At 39.3% G+C, this 18,366-nt stretch overlaps 1 protein-coding gene across 1 annotated transcript in view; it reads right to left on the reverse strand.

The window, feature by feature from the left end:
- The window catches only part of CPD (carboxypeptidase D), a 74,522-nt gene that overhangs the window by 32,316 nt on the left and 23,840 nt on the right, over positions 1–18,366 (reverse strand). The window contains exons 4-10 of the mRNA XM_056126603.1: positions 17,315–17,484; positions 15,804–16,153; positions 15,174–15,365; positions 13,084–13,251; positions 6,765–6,874; positions 1,814–1,916; positions 938–1,080 (exon numbers count right to left, since the gene is read on the reverse strand). Coding sequence (XP_055982578.1) covers positions 938–1,080; positions 1,814–1,916; positions 6,765–6,874; positions 13,084–13,251; positions 15,174–15,365; positions 15,804–16,153; positions 17,315–17,484 — 1,236 coding nt within the window. The remainder of the gene's footprint in view (positions 1–937; positions 1,081–1,813; positions 1,917–6,764; positions 6,875–13,083; positions 13,252–15,173; positions 15,366–15,803; positions 16,154–17,314; positions 17,485–18,366) is intronic.

Here is an 18,366-nt window from a genome sequence, read left to right on the forward strand (position 1 = left end):
TATGACATGTAGAAAATTTTGGGTAGTTCCTGACTGCACTTAGGAATTACTCACGGTGGTGTTCAGGGGATCAAAGGGAATGCTAGGGATTGAACCTGGGTTGGCCATGTGCAAGGCAAGTGCCCTGTTCGCTGTGCTATATCTCCAGCCCCCAAATATTCTTTTTTTCAGAAGATGCATTCTAAAATATTTGGGGGTATATACACTGACACCTGGAATTTATATTAAAATAGTTTAGTGAAAAAGGTGCATGCATCTATAATTCATATAAATAAAGCAATTCAGCAAAATTTAAAAAACTGTTAAATATAGGCAAAGAATAGTATATATTTTTTCCTACAAACTAAATTTTTTAGGGATAAAAACAATTTTAATTAGTCTAAAAACTTACTGGCTTATGTCATTTCACTCAGTAAAAATGAATAGAGAAAATAAATTTTGATACAAAGTTTTAGACTATTCTATTAACCATATTAGCTATGCTCATTAGCTTATTTCTTGTACTCTTATAATCATCATATTGGCATATTTCTTATTGTCTAGTGATTGGTTACCATGTACACTCAACTAAAGGAAATTAATCATTTCACATTTAACCACTATAAAAGAAAAAAACTTATTCTATAGTTCATCTATTACTTGACAAATGCTACAGTATGTTTCCAATTTACATTATCCTTTTATAAAGATAGGGCAAAATGTGATGACTAAGCATTCAGAAAACATTGGTACATTGTTCAGTCATTTCCAACTCTTTCCCATACATTGAAGTAAACTCATTTCATCCATAAGTTTTAATAGTAAATAAATATACTAAAACATTAATAGCCCAAATTAAAATTCAGGAGTGTATTCTAAAATCCCACTAAAAATCTAATGCACACAAAAATCCTGATCCTAGAAGAAATATCACATTTCATTCACTCCTCAACAGTACCTGCTTCATAAACTGGAGCAGAGATCTTCGATTTTGTTCCCAAAATTTTGGCAGATCTTTCTCAACTGGGTATTTTACACAACCCAGTTCAATAGTTACTTCGAAGCAATTTGTTTGTAAATAGTTCCAGTCTTGCATACCACCTAAAAGATAAAGTAATTAAAATCAGTCAGAAGTTCTAACTAGCCCAGATCCCAAAAGCTAACAAAAAGCCAAATTTATCTTTTCTCAGTATTACTTGGAAAACAATTAGTATGAGAGCTCTTTGATGCTCATGATACAGACAAAATACCTAAATATATTTTCCTGTTCAAGAAAATAATAAAAGGGCCAGAGAGGTAGTACAGCAGGTAGGGTGCTTGCCTTGTATGTGGCTGAACTGGGCTTAATACTCAGCACCCATCATGGTCCCGCAAGTCCTGGTAGGAGAGATCTCTGAGAACAGAGCTAGAAATACGAGCTGAACACCGTTGGATGTGGCCCCAAAACCAAAAAAGAACCAGAACCAATGCAAGTATAACTTACATTTTTCCTATTAGTACATCTGAAGTCAGATACAATACTTTCATCACATTTGAGTTTATGATTTTTACTAATCAAAGTGCACAGAGCATAGAGGTATTAATGTTTTAAATGACTTAATATTTTTAAAGAATAATTCTGTCTAAAAAAAATTAGTAACAAGCAATATGCCAGCCAGGAGGGCAGAAAAATCCATCAATTTGTTCTTGATTAAAAAAGTGTTTATAAGGTTGGTTCTAGCATTATATATGGTCCCCAAAGCACTGCCAGAAGTGATCCCTGAGTGCAGAGCCAGGAGTAAGTTCTAAATACCACCTGTTGTAGCCCCAAACCAAAACCAAAACCAATATTTACCTGGGACACTATACCAATTAGCTCCATTTGTTATCCCATGAGGAAAATATTCATTAGGATACATATTTTTGCAGGGTCTACCTTGGTACATCTGGGAATTTTCCTGAAAAAAAAAAATTACTTGCATTGATTTGTATCTGCATTAGAAAATATAGAAAGGATAAGGAAAAATAATAAGAGTGCCTATCAATAGGATTGTAAAATGGAGGCAGTGAGGTGGATGCATTCATGCGAAGCAAGACTCTTGAAGAATAATTTTCTATGCAGGTTTATTTATTTATTTAGTTAGTAGGGATCAAACATAGGCCTTTCCACACATAAGCTACATTCTTATCCCACATTTTGAGTTATTATTTTTTTCCATTTTTTATAATTTTATTTATTGAATCACCGTGACAGCCGTTACAAAGCTTTCAGGTTTAAGTCTCAGTCATACAATGAAACACCCGTACCTTCACCAGTGCCCATTCTTCACCACCAAAAACCCCAGTATGGCCCATCCCACACCTTCCCCCTACCTGTGGGGCAGATGATTTCCAAATTACTCTCCCTCTACTTTGATTACATTCAATATTTTGACACTAGACCCACCATTATTATTTGGGATTTTACCCCAACACTCAGAACTGCCCAAAAGGCAACAGTAGACAATTTGTTTTCTATTGCTGGTTATGAATAACATATGATGTCACGTGGCTGCAGAGTAGTGGCCACATGATTTTAAATTTAAACAATTAAATCTGGAGGGATTCCTTTCCAAAACCTGCTGGGTTCCGAGATTTGTTCCTGAGTCTCTAGGATCATGGCCGATAAGTAGCTTGATCAGGAGCCAGAGAGGTCGTTTGTGGGCGGTGACTTGGGGTCTTGTTGGGACAGGGAGGAAAGGGTCGGCTCCACCCCCATCCCATGAGGCCCCATATGTCTCGTCACTGCAGGCCCAAACCTAACTGTCCAGTCGTCTCTGGCAGATGGCGGCCACCAAGCCGCCAAGGGGGAGTAGGCAGAGGGACAGCACCCTTTCCTCCCTGGGGTGGCCCGGTGACAGTAACCTACTGCACAGTCCGGACGCATTTCTGACAAAAGCTGTTGGGTTTCGAGATTTGTTTCTGAGTCTCTGGGATCATGGCCGTTAAGTAGCTTGATCAGGAAACAGACAGGCTGTTTGTGGGCGGCGACTCGGGGTCTTGTTGGGATGGGGAGGAAAGGGCCAGCTACACCCCCAGTCCATGAGGCCCTATGTGTCTCATCACTGAGGGCCCAAACCTCACTGTCCAGTGGCCTCTAGAGGATGGTGGCCACCGGGCCACCAGGGGGATCAGGCCAAGGCACAAAACCTATTCCCACCTAGGGTGGCCCAGTGCCAGTAACCTACTGCAGGGACCGGATGCATTTCTGCCAAAAGCCATTGGGTTTCGAGATGTGTTTCTGAGTCTTTGGGATCATGGCCATTAAGTGGCTTGATCAGGAGCCAGAGAGGCCATTGTGGGCAGTGACTCGGGATCTTATTGGGGCGGGGAGGAAAGGGCGGCTCCACCCCCATCCCGGGAGGGCCCGCGTGTCTCATCACTGCGGGCCCAAACCTGACTGTCCAATGGCCTCTAGAAGATGGCAGCCACCGAGTCGCCTAGGGGGAACAGGCGGAGGGACAGCACCCTTTTCCCCCTGGGGTGGCCTGGCGACAGCAACCTACTGTGCACTCCAGACGCATTTCTGCCAAAAGATGCTGGGTTTCGAGATCTGTTTCTGAGTCTCTGGGATTGTGGCCATTTAGTAGCTTGATCAGGAGCCAGAGAGGCTGTTTGTGGGTGGCGACTAGGGGTCTCGTTGGGATGGGGAGGAAAGGGCCGGCTCCACCCCCATCCCGTGAGGCCCCACGTGTATTGTCACTGTGGACCCAAACCTGACTGTCCAGTGGCCTCTAGAGGATGGTGGCCACCAGGCCGCCAGGGGGAACAGGCCAAGGCACAAAACCTATTCCCAACTTAGATGGCCCAGCTCTGGTAACCTACTGCAGGGACCAGACGCATTTCTGCCAAAAGCCGTTGGGTACTGAGATTTGCTTCTGAGTCTCTTGGATCATGGCCCTTACGCAGTTTGATCAGGAATCAGAGAGGTCATGCCTCCAATTATATAGCTGAGTCGGAGGTGGTTTGTGGGTGTGTCTCTCACATACCTAACTTTTGGCCGTTTACTTTTTGGTAAATTTTGCCCCAAGTTTTTGGGGTCTGGCCAAAGGTACAGCAGCAATTTTGGGGTATCTGGAAGTCTGAAGGTGCCATCAGGCTGCTGATGCACTCGCCTCATAGGTACAGATTGACCTGCTGGTGGGACCACACCCCCGTGAATTATTATTTTAGAATTTATTATCTACTTTTTTTTTTTTGCTTTTTGGGTCACACCTGGTGATGCTTAGCGGTTACTCCTGACTTTGCACTCAGAAATCACTCCTGGCGGTGCTCGGGGAACCATATGGGATGCTGGGAATCGAACCCAGGTCGGCCGTGTGCAAGGCAAATGCCCTACCCGCTATGCTACTGCTCCAGCCCCTATTATCTACTTTTAAATCAAAATTAAATATGCTCTGTAAAGAAAATATTGAAGCCTTCATATATCATTCGTAACGATAAAAACCATTTTCAGAAATGTTCACCTTCCTATTTCATTGTGTATGTTTAACTTTAAAGTAAAAAATATATAATTTGCATACAGTGTGGAGGATAATTTGCATACAGTGTGGAGGGCTGGAGCGATAGCACAGTGGGTAGGGCGTTTGCCTTGCTGGCAGCTGACCTGGGTTCGATTCCTCCATCCCTCTCGGAGAGCCCGGCAAGCTATCAAGAGTATCCTGCCCTCATGGCAGAGCCTGGCAAACTCCCCGTGGTGTATTCGTTATGCCAAAAACAGTAACAAGTCTCACAATGGAGACATTACTGGTGCCCGCTCAAGCAAATTGATGAGCAACGGGAACACAGTGCTTCAGTGTGGAGTAAACACTTTGTTCTCTGATTTCAGTGGGACACAGATTGTCCCTGTGGGCTCTCATCTCATTGTCCAGTTATCTTGCTACAGTTGGCTGTATTCTTTTTTTTCTAAGAACAATGCACTACTTCTCATAACAAGCTGTGTCTACAGCATGTGTCTAAAACGTATCTCAAGGGAGATAAAAAAAAAAAACTGCCAAGGGAGGCACAAATACATCCTATTAGAATTGTAGGAGGATTACTTCTTAGTACATCATCAGGGGAAATTTCTTTTAAAAAAATTAAGCTTTGAGGGACTTGAGAGATAGTTTAGGGATTAAGGCGCTTGCCCTAGACACAGATAATCCCGGTTGATCTCCAGCACTACATATGGTCCCCCTGAGCACAGAACCAGAAGTAAGGACTGAGCACTGCTGGGTATGCCCCCAAATCATAAATAAGTAGAGCTATAAAATACAGTTAAAATAGCATTGCTCTTTTTTTTGTAAACAGAGGTGAAATACCAAAAATAGCAATAAACAATAATAATTTAAAGAGAAAAACAGCAATTTCACATTTTTCACCACTGAGAACCTGTTAATTAAAATACATATAAACAACTATTTTCATAAATTTAAAATATTCACCACTCAAAAAAAAAATCAACCACTCTCTCATCACAAGGAAAGTAATTTATTCTATTAAAATAACTGCATACAAACCATAACGCCCATAATTTGAGAGAAAGAGAGAAATTGCCTCCCATAGAGGCAGGAAAATGGGTTGGATGGGGTAGAGGAAGGGGAGGGATATTGGGGACTTTGGTGGTGGAAAATGTACACTGGTGGAGGGATGGGTGTTTGATCACTGTATGACTGAAACTCAAACATGAAAGTTTTGTAACTGTGGCTGTGGTGATTTAATTAGAAAAAAAACTGCATATATACTCTTTTGCTTTCTGCTTTTTTCCACTCAAGAGCTGCATGTCTTATATCTCCATCTCTATTCCTATCAATACCTCTATCCACTTAGTTATATATAAAATACATTATATATACTAATGCTCTAGAATACTAAAAGTATATATCACAAAGTTGCAAAACATTTTATAAGCTTAAAGTATAAAATAAACATTTTACTTTATTTTAAAAACATTTAAATATAATTTCTACTACATTTTCCTACATCTAAATGGACCATCTAGTACGAATCCAATGAAAGACTCCAAAGTTCTACACAATAGCTATTACACTTTGACTCAAGAGCACTAAGAAACCAATGAAGATATCTGAAGAAAACATGATAGAAGATATATTCATTGTTCATTCTAATAATCAGGTGAAAAATGGGCCAAAGCCAGGACACTCCTTTGAATGTTACTAAAAATACCTAGTTGAGAGATGATGAGCTCCTGGAGATTGTGGCAATCTTATCATGTTATAGCGGGTAGGGCGTTTGACTTGCACGTGGCCGACCCAGCTGACCCGAGTTCAATTCCTCAGCCCCTCTCAGAGAGCCCGGCAAGCTACCAAGAGTATCTTGCCCTCATGGCAAAGCCTGGAAAGCTCCCCGTGATATATTTGATATGCCAAACACAGTAACAAGTCTACAATGCAGACGTTACTGGGCCCACTTGAGCAAACTGATGGAGGGCAGTGCCATTTACATTAAATTAATTATAAAAATCTTACCATGAACACTGTACCATGGTAGATTGTGGCAATCTTATCTTACCATGTGCACTGTACCATCTCCTTTAATCCTCTGTACTCTGATAATATTTAAAACCTATTAAAAACTTTCAAGTAAACAATTTGATAACTTTAAGACATCCAGGTATGAGGATGTAGGTGTTGAGTAGAGGTACATATATAAACAAACAAGAAGTTTAAAATCATATACCAAGATATTAAATAACTAATAGTTTTAGTGCATTTCTTTTTAATGAAAGAAGTAATTTTACAGTATCTTATATTTAAACACAAGCCTACCTTGGAATAAGAAAGTGCTATCTGTTGGAATATAGCATCATCTGGTGATTTGCTGTATGTGGCAATCCCCTGTTCATCATCATCAAAAGGGTAATTGACAACCAAAGAACCTATAAAGAAAAGAAAAATGGGTAGCATGTTATTTGCCTCAAGATGAATCATTAGAGCTTTCACAGCATTGCCAGAGACATGAAACTGAAACGATCTCCCCAAGGCTAATTTCTTTTAATGAACTAACTTTATTTACCATGATTTACAAAGTTGTTGATAACATTAAAAAAAAATTTATGGGAGCCTTGTGGACAGCAGGTATGAGCCGGGGGTGTGGGGGCGACTAAACTCTCATGGGAAGGGGGGCGTTCCGGTCCGTCCTTCACGCCCTACCGAGGTCACCAGTCGCCCCCCACGAGCGGCTCTACAGCACAGCCACAGCCCCAGAAGCACAAGGACTTAATGCAGAACCCAGCAGCTTGGAGCAGAAAAGTGAATGGACTATGCGTTAATCCAGGCCATCAAGTCTGCCGGAGGGGAAAGGGTGTTGCCCCATTCGCCCTCTCCTCTCTGGAAAGAAAGATGGCGGCCACATGGGAGCCTTGTGGACAGCAGGTATGAGCCGGGAGTGTGGGGGCGACTAAAACCTCATGGGAAGGGGGGCGTTCCGGTCCGTCCTTCACGCCCTACCGAGGTCACCAGTTGCCCCCTACGAGCGACTCTCCAGCACAGCCACGGCCCCAGAAGCACAAGGACTTAATGCAGAACCCAGCAGCTTGGAGCAGAAAAGTGAACGGACTATGCATTGATCCAGGCCATCAAGTCTGCCGGAGGGGAAAGGGTGTTGCCCCATTCGCCCTCTCCTCTCTGGAAAGAAAGATGGCGGCCACATGGGAGCCTTGTGGACAGCAGGTATGAGCCGGGGGAGTGGGGGCGACTAAAACCTCATGGGTCGGGGGGCGTTCCGGTCCGTCCTTCACGCCCTACCGAGGTCACAAGTCGCCCCCCACGAGCGGCTCTCCAGCGCGGCCATGGCCCCAGAGGCGCAAGGACTTGATGCAGAGCCCAGCGGCTTGGAGCGGAGAGGTGAACGGACTATGCGTTGATCCAGCCCATCAAGTCTGCCGGAGGGGAAAGGGTGTTGCCCCATTCGCCCTCTCCTCTCTGGAAAGAGAGATGGCGGCCACATGGGAGCCTTGTGGACAGCAGGTATGAGCCGGGAGTGTGGGGGCGACTAAAACCTCATGGGAGGGGGGGCGTTTCGCTCCGCCCTTCACGCCCTACCGAGGCCACCGGTTGCCCCCCGCGAGCGGCTCTCCAGCACGGCCACGACTCCAGAACACAGAAACCAGTTTCTTAACTATCTGACTTTCAGTAGAAATACTTCCAGGGTCAATAGGTAAAATAGCAGAAATCCAAAACCAACATTTAATTCTTTAACCCAGCTGTAGAAAGCAAATCACTTCACAATGCTTTTTCAGCATGTCTGATTTGGGGGGGGGGGGGGTAAACTCTAAATAATAGTGGTGAATCTTTTATTGAAACCATGAATCTAATCAAAGCAGATAGAGTGTTAACTAGAATTCATCTGCCTCACAGGGACGGGGAGGGGTGGGGGGTGGGGTTTTATTGGGGTTCTTCATGGTAAAAAATAAGTATTGGTAAAGGGAAATGTGTTTGATATTTGCATTACTGAGACATAAACCTGAAAGCTTTGTAACCTTTCCCACAGTGATTCAATAAATAAATTTAAAAAAAATTTAACTTAAATCAAAATCATGATGTCTCAAACATTTCTGAAAAGAAAAAATGAGAATTTTTTTTTTTACTTATTATAGTTTGGGTTACATGCTTACACTGTGTTCACTATTTATTTTGTTCTTAGGACACACCTGGAGATGCTCAGGGCTTACTCCTGGTTCTGAGCTCAGGAATCTGAACCCCATACCCGTGGAGCTTAGGGAACCATATGAGGTGCCAGGGCTCAAATCTAGGTCAGGTCAGCCACATGCAAGGCAAGCACCCTGCCTACTATACTACCTCTTTGGGCCCAACTTCTGTTCACTCTTGTGGTTTTGATGTACATAACTTCCTCACCTCTACATCACACAAATGTCGAAGACCTTTAATAAGTGTACTTTTGCTATCAGTCTGCCTTCTCATTACCTGTCCCGACTATCCTGCTTCCCAAGGCTAATTCCCAAGGTTAATTTTTAAAAATCTTTTTTGTTTCTTTTGTTTTGGGACCATACATGGTGGTGGTCTGGGCTTAATTCCTGGTGGTGCCCATGGGGCTGGGAATTGAACCCAGATCAACCTATGCAATGTAAGTGCTCTACAGGCTGTATCAGAGCTCTGACTCCCTAAGGCTAATTTTTACCACAGAAAATCAAAGTGGATACATTAAGTGAGAATACAAAGGAATGCAGAGTACTTAAAGGGTGTCTTACATGGAGAGCTCTTGGGAATTTACCTGAATTTAAAGGTGTAATTTACATGTCAGACTGAAACCAGAAGCACACTGGCATCCTGGAAACAGTTTTTACTTTTCTAACATGTAGGATTAGAAAAACTGAACAAAGTTTGATACTTTTTCAATAAAATTCAACATTCTTAAGGTCATGGTGGGGGTGGTGGAGGGAAGGGGTCTGCCTCAGTCAGCAGTGGCCAGTGGCTGCTTCTGATTCCATGCAAAGGATCACTCCTGGTGGTGCTAAGGTGCTCAGGGGGCTCTAGGCAGTGCTGGTGACCTAACCGGGCCAGCTAATAAGGACTCTTAAAAGTCCAATTAACCCATTCTCTTTGCGTGTAGGATCTGAAACAGACAGCAGAGTCAGTCCTGAGTTACTTTCAGAAGCACACACACACACACACACACACACACACACACACACACACACTCTAAAAATTTCTCGAGTCTAGTGATGTAACTAAGTGCTTTATACAATGCTTTGCATATATAAAGCCCTGGCTTCCATTCCAGAACCCCCCCCACCACACCACACCACACAGAAAAGTAAAATATTGGGGACTGGAGTGATAGCTCCAAGGAGTACATGCCTAGCATGAGGCCTTAAACTCTATTCCTAGCACCACATTTGCCTTCCCCAAAGGTATGGCTAGGGGTAATCCTAGTAGACCCTGCGCATCCCTAGAAAAGTCCCCCTAGATGTAAGAAAATAATAGGCATAAACATAGAAATAAAGATTTCTTGTGCTTGTATTAGAAATCAATCAACTGGAGTTACTTTACTTTCCACGACCTTAACTAAAAAGAGAGAGGCTTTAAAACGAATGTGAAGAATACCCTTCGTCTTTATGATTCCCATTGGGTACACAACAGAGGGTTTTCTAGGCAAAAGCCCTTAGCTACACAGGCTCATTTCACCACCATGTAATCAAATCTTTTATTTTCCTGCTACCTTGTTTACATTTGTCTACCTGTACATTTTTTCTTAGCCTTCCATCTTAGCCACTTTTTATCATAACAATTTGTGGTCATTCAGATGAAGGAATTACACTTGAATTCAGATGAAAGAATCCTGTGATAACAAGAAGTGGCAAGTATTTGCTTTATAAAAAAAATGTTATCTTTAAGAAACAAGTATGAAGAACTATTTCCCCAGAATAGTTCTAACAAGAATAAGGGTGCTGTAACACCTCATTTTAGACTATTTAATTTAAAAAAAATCATTTCACCTGGGATCTATGACTCACATCTAAAATTTTGATAAGAAAATAAATAGCATCAGTTTGCTTTTCAAGCTTGTGCTCTCCTTGAACAAGTTTCTCATTTGCTGGTCTCTGTATTTCTTTGCTTGCTTATTTCTTTGCTTTGCTTACACTCTGGAGGAGCCCTTTACGCTCTCTTGAACACATACCTCTCTCATTCTCTCCCCTCACATCTTTCTATGTAAGTGTCAATAAAAACTATTTTGCTTTACCGGGGAAAAAAAGGCATTAACGTCTCTGACTAGCTTTGACACAAAAAACACAAGCAGCAAAAGAAAAATACATATTACATTTAATTTCATTAATTTTTAAAACTTGTATATCAGAGGAGAGGATGAAGAAAATTAAAATACAGCTTATGGAAGAGGGGATCAGAAGAATGGGGAAAAAGGAACAAATGCTTAATAGGTTAATAATTTTCTTTGTGGAGAGAAAAAATGTTTTGGAACTTGGTGGAAATGGTGGTTGTACAACACTAGAAACACATTAAACATCATTGAATGCTTCATTAAAATGATTAGCTTATAAAATTTCACCCCAAAATAAACAGTGCCAAAATTTATAAAAAAGGTTATCATGCATTTCTCCATAGTCTTTCAAAATTCTAAACCGGTGAAGGCAAAGATAAGCTCCTCTAAAGTTTTTTTTTTTTTTTTGGCCAAGGTTTCAAAACTTATTTAAATGCTTTTGGATGAAGGAGAAAACCAAATTATGCTATGAAAAGAAATGAATTTATACTATTAAAGATGCCTGTTCCCCCATCATGCCAAAGTCTTGATACCACAGGTGAACATCTCAAAATTATTTTAACTGAAATAGAAATAGTAGTAAATTTCCAGATTTAGACAATTTGACATATGACTTGTTCTGAATATAATTTTGCAATATTTGGGGGCGGGGGGAGAGGGGCTGGGAAACACCCATCTATGCTCAGAGTCCATAAGAATAATTTTTAAAGCTAAAAGCAATGTTATCAAGTATTATACAAAATACAAAAATATTTTAAAAGAAACTTAAAGATTACCAAGTTGTAAACTCATCATTCCTATTTGTATCTTTGAGAATCATCCATAATCATAGAAATATTTTTTCTACATTGGAAAGTTTTCAGAGCAATTTTTGGATAATCTCAATTTACTTCTTTTTTGGTGGTGGTGGGGGGGGTGGGTTTGGGAGCAATACCCGGCAGTGCTCGAAGCTACTGGCTCTGAGCTCAGGGATCACATCTGTCAGTGCTCGAGGAAAAAATGTAGTGCCAGGGATTGAACTCAGGTCATGCATGCAAGGCAAGCACCCTATCTGCTGTACTAGTTCTCCAGTCCTCAATTTACTTCTTAAATGTAAACATTCCTAAATTTGTACTATTCTTCTTAAACAGAGATTATCATATTTTAACTCTGATATTTCATATGAACAATCCAACAAAGATTAACACGAAATTCCTTCCCCACAGACATCCACCCCTATTTATTCACACCTCTCTCCTTTCCAGTTCAAGACATATATTAATTTACTGTATAGATTTAATTATTCTGAACATTTCATATAACTCCATCATATATGATCTCTTGTCACTAGATTCTATCACTTGGCATAATATTTCCAAGGTTCATCTATGTTACAGCATGCATTAGGACTTCATTCTTCTTTATAAGTAATATCCCATTATATAGCTAGATCATATTTTATTTATTTGCCTTCAGTAGATGAACATTTGGGTTGTATATATTTTTGGCTAGGATGAATAGTGCTACTATGAATACTCATATGAAGGTTTACAAGTAGATACGTTCTCTGTTCCCTTGAATATTGACATCTTCACTCTTATTCACATTAGCATTGTGTTGGACTCTGATGATTCTTAATTCTGCCCTCACAGTCTGTTCAACTATTCTTTCTTAGTGAACAATGTAGTTATGTAATTTCAAAAGTAGATGAGAATAAAGACACTGTGCTGCTTTTAAATATATAGCAAAAAAAGATTATAAATTTTAAAATCTAAACAGAAGATTTTGGTAAACTATTAGCAAAAAAATAATACTCAACATTTGGATCTGTTAATGTTGAATTTTTATGAGTGAAAAGGAAGACATCAAATTCCAAGTCAAAGATACAAATATAGGGGCTGGAGCAATAGTACAGAGGGTAGGGCATTTGCCTTGCACGCAGCTGACCCGGATTCGATTCCCAGCATCCCATATGGTCCCTCGAGCACTGCAGGAGTAATTCCTTAGTGCAGAGCCAGGAGTAACCCCTGAGCATTGCAGGGTGTAACCGAAAAAGCAAAACAAAGAAAGACCCATATAAAATACTTGAATAAATAAAAGTCAGAGAGAGAGGAGAGACAGAGAGTGAGAGAGAGAGAGAGAGAAAGAGAGAGAGAGAGAGAAAGTAAGTGTCATAGAGCACAGGGAAACAGCATAGGGTAGAAAAGGTAGAAAAATTATCTAAAAGCCATGAGAAAATATTTGTCTGCCATGAAAGCAATAAAAAGATAACAATTTTAAGAAAACTTAAAGCCAGGAGCACAAAATTGCACCAGAATCTTCAAATGCTCTCAGTAAGAATTGATTAGTGGCAAATCAAGTTGCTATTACCTCCATGAAGGTTTGCTGACAATACAAATGGAAAAGACTTCATCCAGCTCATAACAGCAATAGTTTCTGGTTGGGTAGGATCTGTGATCTGAATGAACTGGTCAGGGAAATTTCGGTTCAGGTCAAAGTTGTTGCTGTTGTTTCTGCCAATTACACTTGATGAATCCCCTGTACGATAAAAGATTCTAAAATGTTGTACTCATATTTTAATCCAAAATACCACTTCAAATATCTCAACTCAAAGGTTAATACACCAGGCTTCACTATGATCAATCACATGATTAAGTTTTGAATGGGGGTGGGGGTGGGGGTTGGGCCACACCCAGTAGTGCTCAGGAGCTTTTCCTGGCATTGTGTTCAGGAGTGATGCCTACTGGTTCTTCGTGGACCATGTGTGGTACAAGGGATTCAAATTTGGTCAATAGAATGCAAACCAAATACCTTAACTCCTGTATTAATTCTCTGATCATTACATGATTAAAACACATCTTTTTGACACTGAGTACTTTAAAATGTATCTTTCTGTTTAATGCTCAGGGGTTACTCCTGGCTTTGTACTCAGAAATTACTTCTGATGGTGCTTGGGGGCCCATATAGGATGCCGGGGATCAAACTCAGGTTGGTCAAGTGCAAGACAAGCACCTTATCTGCTTATTATTATTGCTTCAGCCCCTAAAAATGTATATTTTCTAAAAAATTTTGGGGAAATAGGCGATTCTCAGATCTTCAGGGGCCCCATGACCACTTCAACAATATTCAGTCCAATTGTCTGGGTCCAATGTGTTCATTTTAATGGTGCTTAGGAGTCACCAGAGACATACTCAGTGGTGGTCAGGGAACTACAAAGTGCCTGGGACCAAATTCAGGACCTCCACACACAAGGCATGCATTCTAACACGTTAATATATCTCCTCAGTCCTGATACCTTTTGAACAGAGATAAAATTATTTTCTCTTTGTTTCTGCCCTTATTAGGGGGAAATTTTTCAAATATCCAAATTATATTAAAGCATATCTTAGTTGTCAAGAATCCACATATAATGACGTAATCACAATGCTGAGTGGGCATTACTGATCTGAACAGAACTCTATTGTGGTAGTATACAGGCCGCTAATATGTCATAAAAAAAAAAGATGAAATGGAAATTGTAGTACACTAAGATTAACATGATGTCAAAAAATTAGTTAATCAAAACATAAACTGGAAGTTTAACCAGATGGAGAAGGAAGAGTGCATCTTAAACTTACTCCATTTTAATATGGAGAAGAAGCCTATGAGGGTTCATTGTATGAGATAAAATTGCAGGAATGAAGAAAAACTATACTCACTTCACTAGAAGTAAATAGTCTTTTAGGAAGGTCTCTGAAAGAATGTGGGATAGGATTTGTTAAGGTAACCAAAAATAAAATCTAAAGGGAAATATTCTAACATGTGCAAATAGATTAACCTGATCATTCATTAGTGGGTTCTTTCGGTGGGTAGTCTGCATTATGGGACCTATTGTACTTGCTGCCACCAATGCCTGGAAGAATCAAGGAGTAGAAAAGACTGATTCTCTGTAAGGATTCTGGCATAAGGTGACCTGCTGTTGCTCTTCCTGCCTCCACTCTCCCATCACCCAGGAAAAACAGGCTTTCCCAGAGGAGGCAGACAGACAGGGAATCAAAAACTTAACAGGTTTAGAATATATGAAGAACAAACTGAAAGTCAAATAGTTATTGGCTTCAATATTACTTGGTTTTAGTTTTTCATTTATGAGATTAAATTCATCCTTAGGAGAATTATCTCTAAGTAATTTAATATACTAGTAATTAATTTATAAGAATTACAATTTAAAATAGAATAATGTGTGAAACAAATTACTTTTAGCAAATAAAAACCATTATGAAAGTGGAAAACTCCATTAAATATAAACATGATCACATTATTATTGAATGAACTAATCTAACAAAAGCTAGAACAAATCACAAATTATGAGAAAAAAGTAGAATTAAAAACTCCAAGGAAATAATTCTCTTCTATCTTCAAAAAAGAATCATGCCATCTGACACTACAAAGAGATTAAGCATTAATAGACAGTTATTGTTTACCTTCCTGGGCCTTTTCATACCCATCAGGATTCATGGACGGCATAAGGTGAATTCTAGTGCTACGAACCAAATCTGTTACTTCAGGGTCTGTTCCAAAGTTCTTACAAAGATATTCTATGAGGTTTAACAGCAATTCTCTTCCAACCACTTCATTTCCATGCATATTTCCAATATACTTAAATTCAGGTTCACCTGGAAACAAAATATTAGCATGGAAGAGTTTTTTTTCCTTTACAGCTATCACAGGCTCTGTTTTTTCCCCAACATATGTTTATGCCCTGAACAAAAGATTTAAGAAAAAAAAAACTATTTTTATCAAAAGTTTCTGGGGTAACATCTTATAAAGCAGCATCCTTACTAAAATAAACGTCTGAGTAGGCATACAGATGTACATGATTATTACATGAAAATAAGACAACTATTAGCAGAGAGAATCTAATCTATGCAATGTGTTACACACCATGCTTAAAATGGATTATCAAATTAATATTTTCCCCTTTCCTGAAAAATGCTGGGTGGGGGGGTGTTTGTTCTAGTTATACACATTATAGGTGACCTTTTGAGATGAAATATAGTTGTATATGGTATACAACTCTGGATGGTAGTACTGCAAGGCGCAGTATCAATTACCTGGTTCATGGACTCCTGGATTGTCAGATATCTCCATTACATAAAGTTCTCTTGACTCTACTGATTTTCCCAATGAATAAAGCCGGGTGATGTTAGGATATTCATTAGCAAACCTTCTCAAGAAGATTTCCATATCGGGGAAATGGTGGTGGTGAAAGTCCTTTGGCTGAATTGGCTGGTGGGAGGATTTTGTTCCAGAAGGAATATTCAGTATAGTAACTGGACTAGCAGTTGCTGTAGACTCAGTTGTGTCATGAATCACTGGAGTTACGGTTGGCCGAAGGGAAAAATTCACTTTTGTGGCTGGTCCTTCTTTCACTATTATATTATTAACAGTCAGTGGTATATACCTAAATTTTTTTTTAAAGTAGATGGGTTAGAGTTAAAACACATAATGTTTTTTTAACATTATAAAAGTCTTTAATTCTTCTAAACTTAGTGATCTAACAAAACTCAAATGAACTATAGACGTATAACATAAGACTTTTAGGATATTATAAATAATTCCAAATTAAGTCTTTAGAGAACCATTCCTATTACTATCTTCTCAGATTTCACAACACCCCAACATTTTATTATTATTATTAATTTATTTATTTATTTGCCATTTGTGTTTTTGGGGAGCAACACCTGGAGTTGCTCAAGGGTTACTCCTGGCTCTGCACTTAGGAATGACTCTTTATGCCACTCAGGAGACCACATGGGATGCCAGGGATTGAACCCAGGTCGGCCACATGCCCTCCCCACTGTCCTATCATTCTGGCCCACCCAAATTCTATTTAAAGAAGAAAACACAGAAAGTGGGTAGTGGGAATAAAGAAGTAGACAGAAGTAACAAGGACACTGATGGAGGGTACTGGACCCCTTAGTGGTAATTCAATAATTCTGTACATCAAAACTATATATATTAACATTATTATAACCATATGATCTAAACTATAATTTTAAAACTATTGTAACCATTGCTACAATAGTCAAAGAAGGGATACATGATCTAATTGTTTGTAGCTTATTATTAATTTAACATTCCAACTACTTTCCAAAACAGGAAAGTTCAAATTTATTTAAAGATTATGTAAAACTCATCAAAGTTAGCCTTTAGGAAGGTTTTTCAGGGGAATTGGCAAATTTATTACTCATTTACTAATAAGAGAAGGCTAATGACAACTCCTCAAAATATCTTTTATAGAAACCTGAGTTTCTTCTACTCTGCTGTTCTATTAGCCTTGAGGAGATGCATTACACAGCTGACCATCTTTTCAAGGCTTTCTTATTTTTTAAATTGTGCTTCATATCTAGTTGTATTACTAGATTATGCAACAAAGGGCTCTACAAAGTAAGTATCACCTATATAAATGGGAGGAGGGGATGGGTAAGGAATAAGAAAACGAGAAAAAGCAGGAAATGCTAAACAACATTTCCTAAATTATAGATATAAACTATATCTTAGATTACAAAAGCCTCTTATAAACGGAGGTTTGATGTCTTAAGAGTCTAATTTAAATGCTTACCCAGTTAAAACTGCTGTAACATTGTAAGTTCCAGGAACAAGCAATCTATGGAAATCACCAAATCTGCCTGTTGTGATATTATGATTAATACCAGCCACTGAGATGGTTGCATTCTCTAAGCCAGATCCTGTTATAGAATCTTTAACAAATCCTTTCACTCCAATGTGGACCTAAACAAACAAGAATCAAAGCAGACTACTCAGAGACAATCAATTTGGAAGGTAAGAGATCATAACCTCTCTTTATTGATGCTAGAATTTCTAAAAAAGAAAAAAAGTTATTCCTTTACCAGAAACATCTTTTAATTCCTTCAAGTTAAAATACAGATAAAAGGGTCAGAGAATTAGTATAGGAAGTAAGGCACTTAGTGCATCTGCCTTGAACGGCAGCTGACCCCAGGTCAAATCCTCAGCATCATATACCCCTCCCAAGTACTGCAGGAGTGATCCTTGAGTATTGAGTTCAAGAATAACTCATGAGCACTGCCAGGTATGGCAGTAACACCTGACAGACAGATATATGTACAAAAAATACTAACTTATACTCTTAAATTTAACTCTTACATATTAAAATTTACATTACTGATATGCTTTTGAAAGTCCTTCTCAAAACCAGACCACCATTTTTTTTCAAAAAGATATAAACAATAATTTCTGATATATCCAAATAGCATATTAGTTTATCTAATAATTATATTAAGCTTATGAACATGGTTCACACAGGGCTGTAACAGCTCTCAAGCAAATATGATTACATAATGACATTGCAAGAGACTGCACTGGCAGTACAAATTTAGTTCATTACTTCAGTTTGTGAAAGTAAAAGAAAGCCTTTTGGAGAAAAAGAATCGGAAGGGGGATAGGCAAGAGAAGCACAGCTAGACTATTCTAATATACTTGAACATACTTCTATGATAATCTGTAGCACTGTAGCACTGTCCTATCACTGTTCATCAATTTGCTTGAGCAAGCACCAGTAATGTCTCCATTGTGAAACTTGTTACTGTTTTTAGCATATTGAATATGCCACGGAGAGCTTGCCAGGCTCTACTA

Source organism: Sorex fumeus, unplaced genomic scaffold (genome assembly GCF_029834395.1).
Source record: "Sorex fumeus unplaced genomic scaffold, SorFum_2.1 ptg000063l, whole genome shotgun sequence".
Taxonomy (NCBI): domain Eukaryota; kingdom Metazoa; phylum Chordata; class Mammalia; order Eulipotyphla; family Soricidae; genus Sorex; species Sorex fumeus.